General features: G+C 46.1%; 1 protein-coding gene across 5 annotated transcripts in view; it reads right to left on the bottom strand.

Annotated features, from left to right (window-relative positions):
- Positions 1-20,294, bottom strand: part of LMNTD1 (lamin tail domain containing 1) — a 267,223-nt gene that overhangs the window by 110,101 nt on the left and 136,828 nt on the right. For all 5 annotated transcript variants that reach the window (XR_008332541.1, XR_008332542.1, XM_053406837.1 and 2 more), the window contains exons 8-10: positions 8,240-8,445; positions 5,340-5,512; positions 999-1,087 (exon numbers count right to left, since the gene is read on the bottom strand). Coding sequence is in view for 3 of the 5 variants with exons in the window: in XM_053406837.1 (XP_053262812.1) it covers positions 999-1,087; positions 5,340-5,512; positions 8,240-8,445 (468 nt within the window). In the remaining 2 variants the exon portion in view is untranslated. The remainder of the gene's footprint in view (positions 1-998; positions 1,088-5,339; positions 5,513-8,239; positions 8,446-20,294) is intronic.

Below are 20,294 nucleotides of genomic sequence, written 5' to 3'. Positions count from 1 at the left end.
GGAAGCGGAAGCGACACTGACACAGAGTGTGTGTGGTGCTCCATCCACTGGGAAGCACAGTCACTTCTCTGCTTCTCTGTTTTTTATTTTCTTCATTTCTTTTCTGTTTTATTTTCTCAGTCACTTCTGTTTCCTTCACTTCTCACTTCCCTCTGTGGCCCCATGTCTCATGCTATGCGCTCCCCCCCCCCCATTTACACGATTATCACCTGCGGCCCCCTTGGAATATCCTGGGGGCCCCCAAGGGGTAATTTGGCCCCCGGTTGAGAGATGCTGTGTTTGAGTTTATGTTGCAGGAAAAGATCTGCTTGATGATTAAAAAGTGAGATGATGTTTCTCCACACACAGGTATATTGAATCAGAGACTTGCTGCACCATTTTGCCTTCACTCAAAACTTGCTCACTTCTCTTCTCATTCGGACCCTGTCCTTTCTTGGCGTGCAGCTGTTCACTGGCTTCCCAGCTCCCTTTGCATCCAACACATACTTGTCCTTAGCTTTAAAGCTCTCTGTGGCAGATGCCATTTTTTCTGTCTCCATAGCCTTATACGTCTCAAATCTTCTCCTTTAGCTCCACAGCCCTCCTCTCCCCAAAGATGTCTTGCTCCCTTGAACAGCTCCATCCATTCATTCTCTGATGCTCAGAACTCACTCCTAAAACACCTGCGTGCTGCCGCATTTCTCTTTCTTCAAACTCAAATAAAAACTCATTTTTATCAATAAAAAAGCCTTAGGCTCATGACTTTTAGTCTTCCACGTGACAAATGAAATCAATCCAAAGTATGTAAGTGAAAAAGCATTTGTTCACCTCTTGTTACCTTTGTCTTTCCCATTCCTCCTCTCTGCTGATTTGCTACTTGTTTTCCACTTCCCTCCCTCATCTACACACCCTCTTTTTATATTGTGTAAGCTCCTTGAGGCAGTGAACTGATTTTGTCTTTTTTTGTTGCTATGCACTCTAAATCTGTAATAACAATCAAACATGTCATGGTTACTTACTCCTGCTGAACGAGTTGGTCTTATTCTGTTTTTCCTGTTACTGTCTTCTGCTGGCTTTATGCTATGACTACTTCCTGGGCAGAGAAGGCCTGTGGAGAGAAAACAAAAGCAAACTTATGTGCACTACTTTTAAAAGAAAAAGAAATGGGGGGAAGAGAGATACTGCGTTTTCACTAACATTATAGCAGATCTTTAAATATATATATTTTAAATAAAATTCCAACTCCTTAGGATTTAAAACTTGTTACTAATGTGTACATCTATTCAAAGGTCCTAATGCCTCAAAAGTATATTTCTGATCTTTAAAACAGAATAAAATTTTATTCTGGTTCCTTTAAAGACTGTTATAAATCTTTTAACGTTTAGCAAACAAGTCTGCAACAGAAACTATATTTAAGCACATTTATTTCCCAATAGGCTGAAGATAACCATTTTCATTTTCATTTCCACCTGCCTCTCACTGTGGTGACAGTTGGGTCTATGGATGTGTCCAGAGTACCTTCTAATCCTGTTTTGTTAGATGAATGAATTTTGAGTAATGTAGACAGGTTTGCAAGCAATTTACGCTAATACTGTTATGTATTGAAGTTCTCACCCTGGGCCAGCAGGGGGATACTGTAGATAGTTTTCACTCAGGTCCACGTCAGTTATTTTAGGCGGGAAACCCTGGGTTGTTGTTGCTACAATGTTGACAGCCGGCTGCCTATAAAAGCAGGCCAGCTGAGCTGTTTGCTGTTCAGTTCTGTCCAGCTTACAAGTAAAGAGCTGCTCTGGAGAAATCGCTGTGTCGTCTGCTATGTTCGCCCACAACTTAACACATACAATGCATTTCTATACATTATTTTCACAAATATATTCATTTCATTCACATTTCCCCCTAATATATGTATTTTTGTAAACACTGGTTGGCTGGAGAACTGCATCGCATAATTTGGATAAGTGAGAATTTTGAAAGATGCCTGTGTTTCAGTTCTTATTTTGTTTTGGAAACTGCAAATTTGATAAATCTGGTTTTAAATAAGAACAGAATCCAATTTCTCCCTCATCCCTATTTCTGAAACAGAGGGCTTGAGCAAGTGATTGCCATTCAATTCCAGGTGCTCTTGGAAGAGGCTGCTTATCTCAATTCAGGCCTGGGTTTAAACTTTTTGGTGTAGAAACTGCCTTGGTAGATAACCTATGCTGGGAGAAGAACTGGGGGAGTTCAATATCAATGAGATAAAAAAATGCAACTGGCAATAATTTAATTAGCGCTTAAAAGTGAATGTGCCATGGATTGCCGTCTCCGTAGTTCTGAATAGCTATGATCTGTACATATAGTCTTAGCACCTGCTTTGTGGTGTCCATAGGCTTCAGTACAAACTAAACAGACAAATTCTCTTAAATAAAGCCATTAATCATTGTTTTCTTGGACTCCAAGTTACACAATGTGGCTATAAAACCGCTGGTAAATATAGTAGGTATGCAGAGAAAATGCAGTATCTTAATAGCCAAGTATTTCAAAATCACCGATCTGCCAAATGATCATTAATAGCCACAATGCATTTCAAACAATAGTGAATTATTTGCACTGAAATAAAAGAAGATTAATGATTGTATTTGTCTATTTGTTCTCCACAGAAGGAAAAATATATTTTGTTATGGGTTTCTATGAAGACTTGCCAGAAAAAAGAATCACTACAGCTTCCAATACACAGTGAAACAATTTTGTAACATCCTTGTTATTAGCTCATAATGTGGATTAAAAACAAAACTAAGTTAAGCACTTTTAGGCAGCATTAGCTCTCAGTAGGAAAGAATGGGGTGCAATGTTAAATACAAAATAGCAAATTTAAGTACTCAAAGCATTTTACAGCACCTACATTATCACAATAAACATTACAATAAATTTGTACAGTGGGTCCAGGGGCGATCTACTCTGAAATGGATCAAGTATCAGGGTCCCTAATCCCAGAGGGGGCCCTGAGGAAACTTTGGTCCAAATTGCTTAAAGGTTCTAGGTCTAGTAGACCCAATTTGAGTCTCGTGACTCAAATTTATTATTATTTTGTTGCATGTTTTTTAACAATCCCAGCGTTTGAGAGTAAGTAGCACAGAAAGGTGTGGTGATCTACCATGGAACAGCCCCATTGAAGAAGATATCAGTGGTTAACCAGACTTTGTTGCTGGTTGCGAAGGGCCCCCCATGACTGTTCAAGCTTCAGAGCCCCCAAAATGTAGGCCCACCACTGGATGGGTCAGCATTATTGTGCAATTATGCTGAGAGAGAGTAGTTTGCCTAAGGCTATCTTGTGAAGTCATAATAGCTGAGGCAAGATTTTAAGTAGTTTCTTCCAGTTCTCACTATAACAGGTAGGGAGTGCTGAACTCTCTCTCCACCTAATGCTTTCTGCCACAACTTGTCATCCCAGGTGATTCCCCCTCAGCTGAGTTCGATTCTGTCCTCAGGACTAGTTGAGGAAAATGTCTGGGTCAGAGGTTAGGGGGTTGGGGGGGAGAGCAAAGGAAGAGATTAAAACCTCTGCACCCACAGCCTTTCTACCCAAAATCCCACTGGAAGCATTTGAAAGTAGTCCAGATCTGCTGCTGACACCTGTAGTTCCACCCTGAAATAAGGCAAGAGATGCAATAGGCCTAGGCCAGGGGTCAGCAGACCTGTTCAGCAGGGGGCCGGTCCACTGTCCCTCAGACTACCGGACTATATTTTTTTTTGGGGGGGGGGAGAACGAGTACCTGTGCCCCACAAATAACCCAGAGATGCATTTTAAATAAAAGGGCACATTCTACTCATGTAAAAACACGCTGATTCCTGGACCGTCCGTGGGCTGGATTTAGAAGGCGATTGGGCTGGATGTGGCCCTCGGGCCTTAGTTTGCCTACCCATGGGCTAGGCCCTCACCACTTTCCCACATGCACAGCAGACCCTGGTCTGAACTGCAGCTTAATTAACAACTAGGCCAAGGTTCCAGACCAAGAGACCATTGTATGTAAATGTTGGACTGCTCCTTTAAATCTGCTTGAGCTGTATTGGAGAAAACAATAGTTGAAGTGGCAACCTACACTCCTATTGTTTTCTGCCCAGGGAAGTCTTCTTATGGGAGAATTCTGGAATGGAAAAGCATCTTGTGAATTCTCCTAGGTATCTGGATACCACACCTTTACCCAGGTCTTTTTTCCAACTGGAACTTGCTGGACCTCAGTTCCGGCACATCTCAGGTGGGCGCCATTGCCATTGTAAGAGAACAAGGGAGGCATTTGTGGTGAGTTCCGGTGCCTCTTTTTCTAGAAACATGGCACAGCCTTTGCCATATCTTAGAAATGAAGCATGCATTAACGTTGTGGCTATCATAAGAGAGTCTCTCATTCAACAGGGAGAGCTGCAGCAAAGAGTTTATCACACTAATATCTCAAGAAGCAAGAAAGGAGATGTATAGCACCTGGTTAGAGGTTCAGATAACTAAGTAAAGAAACAGAACAGCAGTCATGTAAATGTTGCTGCAGCACACCTAATAAATGGATATTTTGTATTACAGAGTTTGTATAATTAATGAGTATGGTGTGCACTATTAGAATAGTGTGTGTTTTGAGCATTTACAATATGGGTTCTCTATACCAAATGTGTTTAATTCTCCCCTTGAAATCAGTGAAACTTAAGTGAAAAGTACCTAGTTTTGGCAATGAGAGCTGTGCAGTTGAACGGCTGTGGCGTGGAGTGGAATGGCTGGTGACTGAGGCTGGATGAATGATTGTATGGGTGTCATGTTGTTTGAATTTTATACTATATTCCATTTAATTTTCTCTGACTTTCTCTATTTTATATTATGTCTATGTATATAGATTATGTATTTTTTACCTGGTGCTATTGTACTTATTTGTACCAAAACTAACCCTCCCTCATTTCTGGCACAGACATCTAACTAAATCTAAAATAGCTATGCAACATGCTTTTTCTTAATTTTAACCACTCCTTCTGACATGTGTCCCTGGAGACATTGAAACCTTTTCCTTCTGTGTGTATGTGTGTGTCACCGCTTTGTCTGGTGTTCACAGTATTTGAGCAGCTTCTTCGCACTTGCTTCATTAACAAGCCACAGGCAGCATAGCGGGTCTCTCCCAGTAGTGGCTCAGTGTGTCATTTCAGCTTCCAAAAAGAGACACCCCTAACAACAAACATCTTGTACCAACACAACGGATGTGTTAGCAACAAGTATCGGCAAGGCTGATGCAAAAGAAGATCCTACGAGAAATCTTTTGCTCTTGTCACTTTCTCTAAATTCCTTCTGTCAGTATTTAAAAACAAACAAACACCACCCTTCATTCTCTAAATGTCCTTTAACTCACCGGTATCTGGATCCTGCTTTACCAGCTGAGTTCTCATTTGTCTGCCCACGTGGCTCCCCTCAATGCCCGCCGGGATGTATCTTCCCACAGTGTAATGGGGATGTGTTGGAGAGCTTGGGTTTTGGCACCAAGAACTTTGCACGGGGTACAGGATGGGTCGGATCTTTTCTTCCCTGTAGAAATAGAAGCAAGAGGTTTCATACAGAGTCTTTTATATGTACTGATGCATGGGGGGGGGGCGTTGTGCACTGCAGTGCCCACTACAAATGACAGGGTTCTCTTTGTACATTCCCATTATCATTTATTTGGTTTAGTATCTCCCTCAGAATTCCAGTTACAGAAAGGTAGCCGTGTTGGTCTGCCATAGTCAAAACAAAAATTTTTTTCCCTTCCAGTAGCACCTTAAAGACCAACTAAGTTAGTTCTTGGTATGAGCTTTCGTGTGCATGCACACTTCTTCAGATACACTGAAACAGAAGTTGCCAGATCCTTCTATATAGTGAGAAGGTGGGGAGGGGTATTACTCAGAAGGGTGGTGGGAATGGGTGATTGGCAGATAGCTGTGATGAGCCTGTTGACGACTCTTAACGACTGCAATAGGTCTTACAGGAAAAATACAAGATCTCAAAGTAGCTGTTTTACTACAAAGGAATTTCAGAAATAGACTGGAAAGAGAAGCTGCTGAATTGCAACTCATTACCAAACTTAAAACCATGGAGAGACCTGGTCTGAACAAAGACATTGGATTCTTATCTCATTATACATGACAAAGCCATTTTTCACCTTCTCACCCCTTGCTTTTTCCTGTAAGACCTATTGCAGTCATTAAGAGTCGTCAACAGGCTCATCACAGCTATCTGCCAATCACCCATTCCCACCACTCTTCTGAGTAATACCCCTCCCCACCTTCTCACTATATAGAAGGATCTGGCAACTTCTGTTTCAGTGTATCAGAAGAAGTGTGCATGCACACGAAAGCTCATACCAAGAACTAACTTAGTTGGTCTTTAAGGTGCTACTGGAAGGAAAAAAATTTTTTGTTTTCAGAATTCCAGTTTAACTAAGAGAATTTCCAAAATAAATTTTGGAGCTGCAGAATGTGCAGTTCCCCATAGCTTGACTTTCCCTCGCATCTTTTCCCTCTTCTGTGTTTTCAGTGCACACAGGTGCATTGATAAAACACTGCTGAAAAAAATTATTGATGTGATCCTATGTGAGCCCCACCCCCAATGCTATTTACCTAATTACAATTTCTCCCCCTTTAACTATTTTGCCATAGAGGAAAACTCACAGGTAACCATACGATGGCTTGCATGTTTTCTCCTGCAGGTCCCAGAGCAGCTTCACAGGAGCAGCTTTAACTTGGAAAACATTAAGGGAGGAGGGAATAAATCACTCCTCCCTCACTGATGTGATCCAGATCCAATCTGGATTGCTCACAGGTGCTTTTACTTCCCTGCCCCTTAAAGTACGATCCTAAATATAAATATTCTGATCTATTTAAATATTTTAAATAACATTAACATAATAAATGTTGGCCTTGGCTTTCTTCATGCATTCCTCTGGACCTCATGTTCTTTGCTATGTTTGCTTCTTTTGTTGTCAGCTGGCATTTATTTCACCAGAGTCTGACCCTTCTATAGCTTCTCTGGCTCACCTCAGGGAGATCGTGACCATGGCATACAAGCTTTCAAGGCTCCTACAATTTCATGTGTTGAGCATTCAGTGTCCTCCAAAGTACAACTTTGGAAGATGATGTTTTAGCGAACAGACAGCTAAGAATTTACATGCAGAAAGCTTTATCCAGCTAAACTGCTTTAAATTAAAAGACTATCATTCTACCCTGCCAGCAGAATTCCAAAGACTTTGCTCGTTAGACTTGTATTGAAATTGCAGGCTTTTGCATTCCAGTCTGCAGTACTACAGTGCAAAAACCAAAAAGATGTGTTAGCTGGTAGGCTTCCCACCCCCTCCCCAATCTCCATGGACTTCTTCCATATTGATTTGTCTGTGCTGAGTAACCTCTACACACTTTCAAGGAAAAACTTGCAAATGTTTATGCGAGGCCTTTTAAAATCTGAAGCCTCCAGAAGGGAAAAAGAAAGGTACTTGGAATTGCTGTTGCCTTGGGTTTGTGAAGGAGGAAGGGTGTGATATAATCTGCTCCAGTGAGGAGCCCAGAAGCACCTTCTGCTGGAACAAGACAATGCACAAGTGCCATGAGGGACGGCCACTGGAAGCCTCACAGAAGCCACTCTGAGCTTCCCAAAGAACAGTGAGGAATCCTTATAATAAACAAGCCATTTTAATTATTAGCATAGGTGCCAACTCTATGGGACTGAGGACACCCAAGCCCCCCCCCCATATATTGGGATGGGGCTGAGCCCCCCCTCAGCTTGAGGGGCTGGCTGTGGCAGGCCCTGCTGGACCTGACCGTGGCTGTGGCAGGTCATTTCTTGTGAGCAGGGTTGCGCCAGAGTGCCGAAGGTCCAGCACTCTGGTGTGAGCCTTTGACAAACACAGAGTGCTAGTGTCACACTCTTGCACAGAGCCGTAGCTGGGTGATCTTGCGCCCCTGGCAGAACTGTCCAGATTGCACCCCCAGCCACGGCTCTTCTTTCTGCCTCTCCCCCACCCATTCAATTCACCCTCTTTTTAAAACCATTTCTTACGAGGCAATAATCAATATTTATATTTATGGACATATTTTAAAGCCAATTTTTGTGCCCCCCCCCATCGCCCACCTCACCACCCCCCCAGCTACAGTCCTGCTTTTGCACCACTCTTTTTGAGGCTGTGATCTTTGTTGTACCCAAAAACTAGCAGGTAAGAAAAAGTTGGATAGTATGATATAATATGAACCATTACATAAATAATGCAAATTGATTCAGGTGCAATACCGTAGAATAAATTCTGGTTCATTTGTCCCTGTAAGATTTTGACCAACATTTCCCTGCCAAACGTCAAACATCCTGGGTTGCCATCGGTCTTTTTGCTGGCGCATGCCAATAATAGGCTGTATTAAATTTCTATAGATTCTGCCACCCTCTTCTCCTTCCTTTGTTTGCTTTTGGTTCCAATTGATGGGTGTAAACCAAGCGACAGCCTAGAAGGAGAAGAGTAAAAGCTTAAATTACTGCACTGCATGTTCAGGCAAACTTTCTAGGACTATCAGGCTGCCCAATGTCACATACCTTGAAATCCCCCAAAGGCATCAAGAAACAAGGCAGCCCTTCCCATTCCTATCCAAGACTGGTCTGGGTTATCGGTGGCAAGCAGGAATCAGTGCTGCCCAGCAATCACTGAAGATGGGATGGGCAACATCAGATGAGTTAAAAGTGTATGTTTTTGTTTTTTCCCCAAGCTGCAAGCTGTTAATCCTAATTATTTATTTTATGTGCTTAGTAAAAGGATTGGAACAATGTTTAATTCTTAAGGGTTTCTATGCAAAATGGAGTGTCAGAGGTGGAGGAAGCATACTATATAAACATATTAGACACCAGATGAAACGTTTCTCTTTAACCAGGCCTTTGGCTGATTAATATTCTATCCCCTTTTAAATGTGTTTGTGGTTATTGGTTTTTTCTGTTTTTATTATGTATTTTGTGTTCTCGTTTTGTATTTTTAGGTTGTGAACTGCCCTGTGATCTTCAGATGAATAGAAATTTAATAAGTAGTAATAATTACTATTCCAGGTCAAGCTAATTGTCCTGAGTGCCCAGCAGCTCTCCAGAATCTCCAGCAAAGTTTCTCCCCAACATATGTTACCTGATCCTTTAAAATGGAGATGCCAGAGGATGACCCTGGCTCCATCTGAGTGCAAAAGACATATTCTGCCCCTGAGCCAGGCTTCTGACCAGCTTGTGCCTGCACACCAGCTGATCACTAACCCCTGAACCTAGGGAGGAATAGAACTGACAATTTCGGTTTCTCATTTTTCCAGCCTTAAATTCAGTTCTCTACAACTGGGTCAAATACATGTTGGAAATGCAGAGAAAAAGAAGGGACTTTTTATCATATCTGGTGGGAATGTAGAGAAGTTTTAAAAAATTGGGAAATGATATATAATGAATTTAAAACATGTTTAAAATGGCATTTGTAAAAAAAAAAACCAGAAGCATTTTTGTTAGGGATTGTAGGACAAGACCTGCCAAGAAAAACAAAGAACTTATTTATGTATGCTACAACAGCGGCAAGAGTCTTGATAGCACAAGGATGGAAGAATGAGGAAACCCCGACAAAAGAACAGTGGCAAGAGAAATTGATGAGCTACGCAGAGTTGGCTAAATTGACATATAAACTGCAGGACAAGGACAACTGTGACTTTAAGGAAGAATGGGAGCTTTTTACAAATTATCTAAAAAGACGACGAGATGAACTGGACTCCTTGGCAGGTTTTGAATAAACATACACAAATTTATTGGTTGATAACATGTTGGATAGACTTCCTGTTTCCGATGGTGGGAAATGGTGGACTCCCACACGACTGGACCCCAGCCGTTCTGATAATTCAGGGCTGATATGGGGGTAATTAGCCCTGGCAGCCTCCCCAGGGTAGGGGAGGACTGTCTCGGTCACCCGCGGTTTGTCCGAGATTGCTGGTGTGGCAGACGGCAGGGCAGTGGGTCACGGAGCAAGGAACGACTGGCACTCCTGCGATGCCACTCCCATGGCCGGATGCATCTGTTTGGGAAAATATAAAGATTCGAAAAACAAACAGACACTGAAATATACTCAGAGTCGCGAAGTGATTTCATGCTCTTTATTCAGCTCATAGTGGTGAGGAGGAATGAATGAATGTCCCCTCAAAGTATCTGCTTTATATACATTATTTACACAATGGGCTGCACATGATTGGCTAATTCCGGAATTCTACTGTAAGCCAATCAGGTTGTGGATTCACTTCTATCTGGAGCATGATTGGGTAGTTCCTGCCAACCAATCATACTGCTGCATTGTTCTAGGACCAATCAGACTGCTGCATTCTGAATCCTATTGTTCTAGGACCAATCAGACTGCTGCCTTTTGGATCCTATTGTTCTAGGACCAATCAGACTGCTGCAGTTTGGATCCTATTCAACTCAGTACATAACACCCCTCCCCTCTAAGTTCCAGTCCTGCCCGGGAGGTCGCATTCATAGTCCTCGAGGTACGCTGGCGGCCTACGTGTGCGTTGCGGCCTGGGGTGTTCCCTGGTCCGGGGTTCAGGTTCTGGCTCGTGTTCCAAGGATGCTGGCTGTGATGGGGCTATTTGGTCTGGCGCAACCGGCTCGCTCTGTCGTGGTTCTGGTTCCGGTGTCCTTTCGGCCTCGCAGGTCCTCTCTGTATTTACTGATTCTGCCTCTCCTGCTGGCCCCTCGTGCTCTATGGGCCTCACTGCCCCTCTGTTCCCTTGGGACTCCTCTGACCTTTCCTCCTCCTGGTTTTCTCCCGGGAATCGTCGCCGTATCTGGTCGCAGTGGCGGCGCCAGCATTGCCCCCCATCTGTTAGCACCTCGTACGACACGGGGCCAGTGACCCTGGTGACTGTGGCGGGTACCCATGCTGGGCCTGCCCCAAAATTCTTTGCGTACACTGGGTCCTGGGCCTCGAAGGTCCGGGGGTTCCTGCCTTCCCCCACCACTACCTCATCCTGAGCTCTATCGGGGTGAATGCGGTCCAATCTGATTGCAAGGCGCCGACCCATTAGTAGTTCAGCGGGGCTCCGGCCAGTTGTTGAGCTGGGGGTGCTGTGCTGTGCTAGAAGGAATGTGGCAAGGCGGTACTCCCAATCCCCTTGCGTCATGCGGCGAAGGGTGTCCTTGGTGGTCCGCACCATGCGTTCTGCTTGGCCATTGGTGGCAGGATGGAATGGCGCCGAACGGATGTGGCGGATGGCGTTCTGCGCTGTGAAGGTTTGGAATTCTCCTGACGTAAATGCAGTCCCGTTGTCTGAGACGAGAGTGTCAGGGAGCCCGTGGGTTGCAAACAGCCTGCGTAGTACCCGGATGGCTGCGGACGTAGAAGTGGACGGTACCAGTGCGACTTCCAGCCATTTGGTGTAGGAGTCCACCACTATGAAGAATGTTTTCCCCTGAAAGGGGCCAGCGAAGTCCACATGCAGGCGTGACCATGGTGCTCGGGCGGACTCCCAGGACTGGACTGGGGCCCTTGGGGGATCTGGGCGGGATTCTTGGCAGGCCTGGCAGTGTTTGACCCAGGCCTCTATCTCTCCGTCGATCCCCGGCCACCACACATAACTCCTGGCAAGGGCCTTCATTCTTACTACCCCTGGGTGTGTCTCGTGTAGGGCTGTGAGGACCCTTTTGCGGAGGGGCTGGGGAACAACGACCCTGCTTCCCCATAACAGGCACCCCTTGTGGGCCGACAGTTCATGTTTGCGGGTTGTGTAGCCGGCGAATTCTGGCCCGGGGCTGCTGCTGGGCCATCCCCTCCACACCCAGTCCAGGACCCGGGAGATGACCCTATCTTTCTTGGAATGGTGTGCAACTTCTTGTGCCTGAATGGGGCGGTCGGGAAGCAGCTCCAGGCTCATAACCTCTTGTGCAGGTGCTGGGTCGGGGCCTGTTTCCGGTAGTGGTAGCCTGCTGAGGGCATCCGCATGGCCCATCGCCTTCCCCGGACGGTGAATCAGTGCATACTGGTAGCTGGCAAGGAAAATTGACCACCTGAGGACGCGAGGAGACAGCACTTGGGGGGTCTGCTTTTCAGGGGCAAATAAGCCAAGCAACGGCTTGTGGTCAGTCACCACGGTGAAGGGCCGCCCGTACAAGAAATCATGGAATTTTTTTACTCCCTTCACGATTGCCAGACCCTCCTTGTCGATTTGCGAGTAGTTCCGCTCGGTTGCGTTGAGTGTCTGGGAAAAGTATGCCACCGGTACCTCTCTTCCATCCGGGAGTTGGTGTCCCAGGACAGCGCCAATTCCATAGGGCGAGGCATCGCATGCTAGCACCACCGGCAGCCTCTCGTCGAAGTGTGCCAAGACCGAGTTTGAGACAAGCAAGTCCTTGACTGCCTGGAATGCGGCCTCCTGGCGCTGGCCCCACACCCAAGGGGCCCGCTTGTCCAGGAGTCTGTGTAGGGGCTCTGCTACCGCCGCCTTGTGGGGAAGGAAGGAATGGTAAAAGTTCAATAGTCCCAAGAAGGCCTGAAGTTCAGTCTTGTTCTTGGGCGCTGGGGCATCACAAATGGCCCGTACCTTGTCCCCAGTCGGGTGGACCCCTTCTGCGTCCACCATAAATCCCAGAAAGTCCACCTGAGGCACTCCTAGTAGACATTTTTCCCGCTTCACCTTGAGACCCGCCGTCTGGAAACGGTGCAGAACGGTGCGGAGGCGGTCCTCAAACTCCTCTGGTGTGGGCCCGGCAATCAACACATCATCGAAGAAGGGGGTGACGCCAGGAATCCCTTTAAGTAGAGAGTCCATTAGATTCTGGAATATGCCTGGTGCCACGCTGACACCGAATTGCAGCCGCTTTACCCTGAATGCTCCTCTGTGTGTCACAATCGTCTGTGCCTCTGCTGTGGCCTCATCTACTGGCAGCTGTTGATATGCTTGGGCCAAGTCCAGCTTGCCAAAAATTTTCGACCCAGCCAGGGTGGCAAGAACATGGCTGACCACTGGCACTGGGTATGCATGGGCCGTGAGGGCCTTGTTTATGGTACATTTGTAGTCTGCGCAGATGCGGACTGAACCATTAGGCTTGACGGGCGTGACGATTGGGGTTTCCCAGGGGGCATTAGGCACCGGCTCCAGCACTCCTTGCTCCACGAGCCGGTCCAATTCCTCGTCTATACGGGGTTTCAGGGCGAATGGGACCCGGCGGGCCTTGAGCCTGACCGGTCGTACTGCGGGGTCAAGCTGTAGAGCAATGGGGGGGCCCGTATACTGTCCCAATTTCCCATCGAAAACCCCCGGAAATTCCTTGCATATGGCGTCCACGTCCACTTGTAAGCTAGTGTGGTTCACCCCGGTGACGGCTAGCCCCAGTGGTCCAAACCATGCCAATCCCAGTAAGCTAATGTAGGGGCCCTTGACCACAAGCAAGTCCAGTTGCCGCGTCCGCCCTCGGTATTGCACCCTGAAGGTCCCCACCCCCATTGTGGGGACCTTACGTTTTTGGAAGTCCCGGAGGGTGAATGGGGCCGGCCTGAGTTTGGGACCCCCAGTAGGACACAGTTTCCTTAAGGTCCTTGCCGAGATTATGGATAGAGTTGAACCCGTGTCAAGCTCCATGCGGCATGGGGCCCCCTCTATCTGTACGTCAACATAAATTTTCTCTACGTTGGGGTGGGGCAACTGGTATACCTGGAAGTCCGTGAGCTCTGTCGAGTTGCCTTGGTGCGTTGGGCCCCGGGACCTGGGGCTCTTGGATTGGTCATCTGATGCCTGGCGTCGGGTGGGCCGAGCCCGACACACCCGGGCGATGTGTCCCAATTTTCTGCACTGCCTGCACTCTGCGTTGCGGAAACGGCAGGTCCTCCTCTCGTGACTTTCTCCACAGCTTGCGCAGTTCCCTCCTTCTCGTCGAGGCAGCTGTGGTATGTGGGCTGCTTGAGTGCGCTGCTGTACTCGGTGCACCTCCTCCCTGTCGGATCCTGAGTCGTCGGTGAGGTCTTCGTGGTGGACCCTCGGTTGGGACAGCCGGCTCGGCCGTGCCTCTTGCGTCGACCTCTCGGCAGCTTCCGTTGCCAGGGCCTCCTCCAGAGCGACCTGGAACGTTAGGTCCTTCTTAGCGTAGAGGCGTCGTTGCAGCTTCTCATCCTTCAGGCCACCGACGAGGCGGTCACGAAGCATGTTCTCCAGCTCTGAGAAGTTGCAGAACCGGGCGGCTTGGCGGAGAGAGGTCACAAACCCAGTTATGGTTTCCCCAGGGGCTTGCCGCTTTGCGTAGAAGGCATTTCGACGAGCCACCACTGAGGGCTGCGGCGAAAAGTGCCCCTTCAGCTGTTCCATTATTGTTTTGTATGGAACAGTAGCGACGTCTTCAGGCGCAAGGAGAGCCCGGGCGATTTCAAACGTCTCCTCTCCGCAGACGCTGAAGAATATCGCCCTCTTCTTGGCGTCTTCTTCGTCGGTGACCCCTTTGGCTTCTAGGAGGAAGGTGAAACGGGAGGCGTACGCTTCCCAGTCTCCAGATGCTGGGTTGAATGGCGAGAAGCTGTTGTCGGTTGCCATTCTGAGTTCCTTGTGTCCCGGAGCTGAAGCCTGGATACACGGTGCGAGGCAGCGGTGCGGCAGGTGGCGGTGCTGCGGTGCTGTGTGTGGCAGTCAGCTCAGCGGGATCCCACCTTCGTCGCCAGTGAAATATACTCAGAGTCGCGAAGTGATTTCATGCTCTTTATTCAGCTCATAGTGGTGAGGAGGAATGAATGAATGTCCCCTCAAAGTATCTGCTTTATATACATTATTTACACAATGGGCTGCACATGATTGGCTAATTCCGGAATTCTACTGTAAGCCAATCAGGTTGTGGATTCACTTCTATCTGGAGCATGATTGGGTAGTTCCTGCCAACCAATCATACTGCTGCATTGTTCTAGGACCAATCAGACTGCTGCATTCTGAATCCTATTGTTCTAGGACCAATCAGACTGCTGCCTTTTGGATCCTATTGTTCTAGACCAATCAGACTGCTGCAGTTTGGATCCTATTCAACTCAGTACATAACAGACACGCTCTGAACTGATGAAGCTGGGGGGGGGGGACTTCAATATGTACAGTCTCTGGTGTAAAAGATCGAACTTCAAAGAGATCCTCATCATGATGTGTGGACTCCGGACGGGCTTGGTATGTTCTTTCTTTCTTCTAACATTAACAATTGGTTTTTCATGCCAAGCCTCATTAAGAACTTAAATTGCTTTTAAAAAGGTGAGTACAGATGGACTTCTTTTTTTTTTATTTTATTTAGGATTTTCTTGTTTTACAGAAGTGTAATGCCTCGTTTTTTTTTCTTCCCATGTAACATTTTTACAAATCCGTTTCATTTGTTGAGGCATTAGGGGGAGAAGAAAAAAGAAAGAAAAGAGAAAGGGGGGGTGGAGAGAGGGAAGATGGATGGGGGTGGGGTCGGGTGGCAGTGTTTCTATTATGCTTAGTGTATGTAGAGTTTGGTGTCAGCGTTGTTTGTGTTGTTCACTTGTGTTCCTTTGGTAGTGAGAGAGTTTGGGGTTGGCGTACGGTGTGATTGTTTGTTTGTGATTGGATGTGGTGATCTTTGTTTTCGTGTGTGAGTGAGGTGGGTGGGTGTTTTGGATCAGGTTAGCCATATTGATTTGTATGCTGTTGGTGGATTATTGTCATTGTCCTGTTGGGCTGTGTATGTGATAAAGGGGAGCCATACCGGGGTGAAGGTGTCTTCTTCTGTTTGTCCCCGTGTCAGTTTCAGTTTATTAGTTAATTTTTCCAGTAGGGCTGTTTCCCATACTATTTGGTACCATTGGTCCATGCTTACTCCTGACAGGTCTCTCCAGTGTCTGGTTATGGTGTTTCTGGCTGCTGAAAGTAGGTGGGTTATGAGTTCTTTGTGGTGTAAATGGGCATTGTTGTCTTGGAAGATGTTTAGTAGGGCCAATTCTGGGGTGATATCTAATACTTGTTTAGTTATTTTACATATTTCTCGTTTGGCTGTTGCCCAGAATAGTTGGATTTTGGGACATTCCCACCACATGTGGAGGTATGTGCCTGTGGAAGTGCACCCTCTCCAGCATTTTGGTGAGGTTCCTGGGCGTATTAGCGCTAGTTTCCTTGGTGTTAGGTACCACCTGTAGGTGAGTTTCAGTGTGAGTTCTTTTCTTTTTGTTGATATGGATTTAAAGGGAGGTTTAGACCACATTCTGGTCCATTGCGTGGGGTTAATCTCATAGCCTATGTCATTCTCCCATTGTTTTTTGATTGCGTCTAGGGGGTTTGTGGGGTTTTGGAGTAGTATTTTGTATATTGCGGATACCGTCCCTTTACTGTTTCCCTTTGTTGTTAGGAGGAGGTTTTCGAAGGTTGTCAGGGGCCTAGTTGCTGCTAATTTTACTGTTGGGTTGTTTAAGAGGGCATGTAGTTGGTGTTGTGTTAACCAGGGCATTTGGGTGTCTTCTAGTTTGTCTTGTATTTCTTGTGTTGACAAAGGTTTGTTATTTTTATAAAAGTCTATTAGGCGATATAAGCCTTTGGTTCGCCAGGTTTTTATCTGGAGGTTTTGTGCTGCATGGTGGAATAATGGGTGGTACGCCAGGGGGATTAGTGGGGATGGGGTTGGGGATAGTTTGCCTATTTGTGTTTTCCATGCTTTGAGCATGGTCTGTGTGTACCTGTTGAGTGTTGTGGGAATTTTCTTTAGTTTGTTTGGGAGGAGTGGGTATGCTGTGGTGCAGGTATTTTCAATTGTGTCCCTCTCTAGGTGTACCCATTGTTTTGTCTCATCTTTGAGTATATATGGGATTATATGTCGTATTTGGTTGGCAATGTAATATGCTTCTATGTTGGGGATTCCCCATCCTCCTTCTGAGGTGGGGAGGTGCAGGCATTTGGGGCTTATTCTTGGTTTTTTATGTGAGAAGATAAAAGAGTGTAGTTTCCTCTGCCAACTGCGGAGTTGGGTTGGGGGGATCCAGATTGGGAGGGTTTGGAATAGGTAGGTTAGTTTTGGGAGTGTGATCATTTTGATCATGGCTATTTTGTCTGAGAGAGTGAAATTCATGTTATTCCATCTCTTTAGGTCTTTGTTAATTTGTCGCCACAGGGGCTTGTAGTTGTGGAGGTGCAGTTTATTGAGGTTTCTGGTTATTTGTACCCCTAGGTATCTGAACTTGGTGTGGCAAAGTTTTATTTTGGTGACCTTTGTGAGTTCTTTTTGGGTGTGAGGAGGGGTGTTGAAGCACATAGCTTCTGACTTTGTGAAATTTACCTGTAGGCCCGACACCATTGCAAATGTGTTGAGTTCTCTGATTAGGGAGGTTGCTGTGCTTATGGGGTCTGGTGTTGTGACCATTAGGTCATCTGCAAAGAGCCCTAATTTATAGGTTCTGCCTTTTATTTCCACTCCCTTGATGTCTGTGGCTGCTCGGATGCGGATTGCTAAGGGTTCCAGAGCCAGGATAAATAAGAAGGGAGACAGTGGGCATCCTTGTTTCGTGCCTCTTTGGATAGCTATAGTATTAGAATCCATATTATTAGTTCTGCATCTTGCTGAGGCTTGGGAGTATATTTGTTTGAGGATTTGTAGGAAGTTGGGGCCAAATTTCATGTTAGTTAGTACTGCTAATATGTATTTCCACTCTAAGCAATCAAAGGCTTTGAGGATGTCTAAGGACATAATTGTCAATGGGAGTTTGGTTGCCTTGCTGTGTTCGATCAGGTTCAGTAGTTTCCTGATGGGGTCTGTTATATTGCGGCCAGGGACAAAGCCAGTCTGGTCTGGGGCTATTAACTTGTGTAGGAAGATTTTTAGGCGGTTGGCCAAGATTGATGTGAATATCTTGTAGTCTTGGTTTATTAATGAGATTGGGCGGTATGATTCTACTTTGAGGCTATCTTTTAGTGGTTTTGGGATGGAGACTATTTTGGAGTGGGTCCAGGTTTTGGGGATGGGACCCCCTTTTATGATGTCGTTGAATAGGCGGGTCATGTAAGGCATCAAGGGTTCTTTGAATTTCCTATAGAATTCTGCTGTGAAGCCGTCTGGGCCTGGGGCTTTGTGTGGTTTCAGATTTTTGAGGACTGCATCTATTTCCTCTGGGGTGATAGGGCTGTCCATGAATTCCTGTTCCTCATCAGTTAGGGTAGGCATGGTCAGTCCTGCTAGAAATTTTTTGATTTCCCTCTCTGGTGGGTTATGGGAGGTGTATAGGTTGGAGTAGAATTCTGCAAATTCTGAGATTATTTCTTTGGGGGAGAACGTTATGTTGCCGTCTTTTTTGGTGATGCAGTGTATTCTTGTTTTGAGTGCTTTTTTCCTACATCTATTTGCTAGTAATCTGGAGGTTTTCCCTCCATATTCATAGAAACGTTGTTTAGAGTATAGAATGTTGATCATTGTTTTGTTGATTTCTAAGGAGTCTAGTTCTCTCCTTTTTTGTTCTATAAGTTTGAGGAGTTTTTTAGATCCTGTTTGTTTGTAGCGTGATGAGAGGACTGTGATGTCTTGTTCTATTTTGCTAATTTTTGAGGTGGTTTGTTTTTTAAGGAATGTTTTCTCTTTTATGCAAGCTCCTCTGGTGACCGCTTTCATTGCGTCCCATAGGAGGGGGGTTGTTATATTGTCTACATCGTTTTCCTCGAAGTAGTTTTGGAGGGTTTTTGTGAGATTCTCTCTAATTTGTTTGTTTGTAGTTAGGATGGGGCTGAAGGACCATGATGGGGTGGTTTGTGTTCCTTCTCCTATTTTAACGATGACTTCTACTGGGGCGTGATCTGTGATTTTAATGTTACCTATGTTTGTTGATTCCACTGAGGGGATCAGACCCTGTGTGAGTAGAATGCTGTCCAGTCTGGACACTGTATCATGGCGTCCCGATTGGAATGTATGGCTGATGTCTCCCGGGTTTTGCTCACCCCAGATGTCATAGAGACCCCTGTTTTTTAGCAATTTTAGTAATTTGTAAGAGTTCCTAGTTGTTGGAGGTTTCCTTCGGAGGAAGGTTGCCCATGGGGTTGTAGGGTGGATATCTTTCAGGGATATGCCTTTCATATTTAGATTGAGGTCCCCTCCTAGGATTGCTTCCCCTTCAGAGAAGGAGAGGAATTTGTTTAGTGTCTTCTGGAAGAATTCTAATTGTTTCGCGTTTGGGGCATATATGGAGCCGATTGTCAGTTTGATTTTGCCGTCTAGTGTCCCTTTAGCGAAAATGAATCTGCCTTTTTTGTCCTTGAGGACTGTTGTGGCAGTGAAGTTCAGGTCTCTACTAAGTATTATGGCTACACCACGTGCTTTCCCTGAGCCTCGTGCGACCCACTGTTGACTGAAGCGGGGGTCGCTCAGGAGTTTGCTGCCTTTGGGTGGGTTGTGTATTTCTTGTAGGAAGGTGATGTGTGGTTTCATGGTGTTTATGTATGAGGTGATGCGCTTTCTTTTGATGGGGTTTCCCAGCCCCCTCACATTTAATGTAATTGCTTTAAGGTTAGCCATCTTGCTTATCTATTATGTGGGGTGATTCCCTGCCAACCCGTTCGGGTTGTCTTGTGTCTCTCTCTTCGTGTTGTTTAAAGAACCAGTGGGGTTGCGCTGACCTAGGGTGTGGTGGGTGGGGGGCTAGTGGGATTAGAGTAAGATTTGGGTTAAAGAGTAGGGGGTAAGTTGTAGAGAGTTTCCTATATGTAGTCATATAGGTGTTTGTTTGGGGTATTTTGGGCCATCTGGCATTTAGCCGGTTGGTCCTAGGTCTCAGCTGGTGTGGAGGGCCGTGTTCAAGGACAGGCCATCCCCCCTGTTGTCTGCGATACGGGGTTATCAGTGAGACGGTGTGAATTGACTTTGTAACGTCGCTGTCAAGTATAAGGTTCATAAGCAATGTTGCCAATGTTTTGAGCAACATTGTTGGTGTGTTGGGGTGGGGATGTGGGTGCTGGTACGCTCTGGTGCCACCATAGTGCTGGTTGGGTATCAGATTTTAGCCTGATTGTGGGTTGTGTTATTGAGGTTGGAGTTGTTTTTCCTTAGTATGGAGTATGGGGATGTTGAAGGTGTGGGTGATGGGGATTGTGGTTGAGGTCGTCTGGACTGGTGTTGGGGTGAGGATTTCTGTGGGGGTGCGGGGCTGGGGGGGGATGTTGATGGTGTTAACTAAATCTATGTTTTGGGGGGGAAAGAGGGGGAAAGGGGGGGGAATCACCAGTCCTTCAGTTTGTGGTTTTTTCCTGGTTGCTTCGTTCAGCTGGGGTTGTTGTTGTAGGGTTGTCCATCTGCGATGAATTGGTTTGGTTAATCTTGGTCTGGTTTCTTGTGTCGTATGGCCGGCGGG

The sequence above is a fragment of the Podarcis raffonei genome, chromosome 10 (assembly GCF_027172205.1).
Source record: "Podarcis raffonei isolate rPodRaf1 chromosome 10, rPodRaf1.pri, whole genome shotgun sequence".
In the NCBI taxonomy this organism is placed as follows: domain Eukaryota; kingdom Metazoa; phylum Chordata; class Lepidosauria; order Squamata; family Lacertidae; genus Podarcis; species Podarcis raffonei.
This window is presented reverse-complemented; position numbering and strand designations above follow the sequence as displayed.